Source organism: Elephas maximus, chromosome 20, assembly GCF_024166365.1.
Source record: "Elephas maximus indicus isolate mEleMax1 chromosome 20, mEleMax1 primary haplotype, whole genome shotgun sequence".
Lineage (NCBI taxonomy): Eukaryota > Metazoa > Chordata > Mammalia > Proboscidea > Elephantidae > Elephas > Elephas maximus.
In genome coordinates, this window is record NC_064838.1 from 80,211,785 (window position 1) to 80,213,595 (window position 1,811).

Consider the following 1,811-nt stretch of genomic DNA (forward strand, 5'->3'; position numbering starts at 1 on the left):
TTACTTAAAACAATTACAGATTGGAGAAAAGCAAATAAATGTATTAAAAATATTTAAATATACTCATTTCTTCTCTTGTTAATTAGAAAGGCACAGAGATAAGTGAATGAAAAGTTATCATTCCTAACTATCTAGTTCCTTACTGTTTTCTCCAGTCCAACACCGTAGCCCACCTAATCACCCCTCCACCACCTTCCACTTTGAAACTCGCAGTCCTGTTAAGAAAATGTTCTCCAGAAAAATATTTTGGGGCCTGCCATTTTCCTGATACCTTCTTTCACATCTTTGTTCCTCAGGCAATAGATCAGGGGGTTCAGCATGGGAATCACTACAGTGTAGAACACTGTGGCTACCTTTTCTTTGTCCGAACTCTTGGCTGAACTAGGCCGGCAATAAATGAAAAGGATTGTTCCATGGAAGACAACGATGGCTGTGAGGTGGGAGGCACAGGTAAAAAAGGCTTTGTGCTGTCCGTCTGCAGAGTGCATCCTCAGAATGGTGAAGAAAATAAAGAAGTAGGAGGTGAGGATTATCACAATGGTGCCGATCTCATTGACAGTGGCTACAATAAACAGCAGCACTTCATTCATAGAGACATCAGAGCAGGCAAGAGATAAGAGAGGGGGTAGATCACAGAAGTAGTGGTTAATCACATTTGATTGATAGAATGGAATTTCAAGAGCTAAAAACAGGTGCATCAGAGAACACACTGTTCCACACAGGTAGCAGCCAGACACCAGCTCTACACGGAGCATCTGGGACATGATGACCATGTACAGCAGTGGGTTGCAGATGGCCAAAAACCGGTCATAGGCCATTACGGCCAACAGTGTGACCTCCGTGACCACACATGTGCAAAACAAGTAGAACTGTACAATACACCCCACAAAAGAAATGGCTTTGTCCTTGTTTAAGATATTGTCCAGCATCTTAGGCACAATAGCGGTAGAGTAGCAGAAATCCACAAAGGACAAGTGGCTGAGGAAAAAGTACATGGGGGTGTGAAGCTGAGAGCTGACCTGAATCACTGCTATCAAGCCCAGGTTACCCAATACCGTGAGTCCGTAAATTAGAAGGAACAGTAGAAAGATGAAGACTCTCAGCTCCGGGATGTCTGATAATCCAAGGAGAACGAACTCTGTCACCATGGTGCAGTTTTTCTGGTTCATGTTCCAACTTTATTTGGGGTTGGAGAAAATACATAAATAAACTAAAAGTTACTCTCCATTATGTGATCCAAATTTTAGGTCTGGCTCTCTGCTAAGAGGAGACATGAGAAGAAGTAAGAGAGTAATTTTGGAAGCAGAGGAATGGGACATTACTTTTGTGAATTTTAAGAAGAGTTCAGACATTGTAAAAAATAGCTGCATAAGGCTCACAGTTAGGTTTACAGATCACACGGAAACATTAACATCTACTAAAACCTATATGACTCTTTAAACACGCATCCTACAATTCAGAGATTATAACTTAATCATTAGAAAGGGATTAAAGTATTACTTAATTAGCCTTATTGTTCCACGAAATTCAAATCCCTTTTTCCTGACAAACTTTACAATCAATATTCAAATATTGGGCTCCTAGAAAATAACCTTTAAAATGTATAGCACCCTTCTCTGGGTTTTCCATTGAAGTGATGGGAGGTATGCTCTTTAAGATCACTAACTCAGATGTGTTCATTTTTTATAGATATTGTTTAGATGGAGAATACAGCTTTTCTATAAAATTTTTGTAATTATTTTGGTAATTACACTATTTAATCTTGGTCACGGTTTATGGAATTGGATATTCTTAAATACCGCCTTCCTATA

The 1,811-nt window shown here is 39.4% G+C and overlaps 1 protein-coding gene across 1 annotated transcript; it reads right to left on the minus strand.

The window, feature by feature from the left end:
• Positions 1-218: 218 nt before the first annotated feature.
• Positions 219-1,169, minus strand: LOC126063795 (olfactory receptor 5L1-like). The gene has a single exon (XM_049862179.1). The coding sequence runs from the start codon at positions 1,167-1,169 to the stop codon at positions 219-221; it is 951 nt and encodes a 316-aa protein (XP_049718136.1).
• Positions 1,170-1,811: the final 642 nt, after the last annotated feature.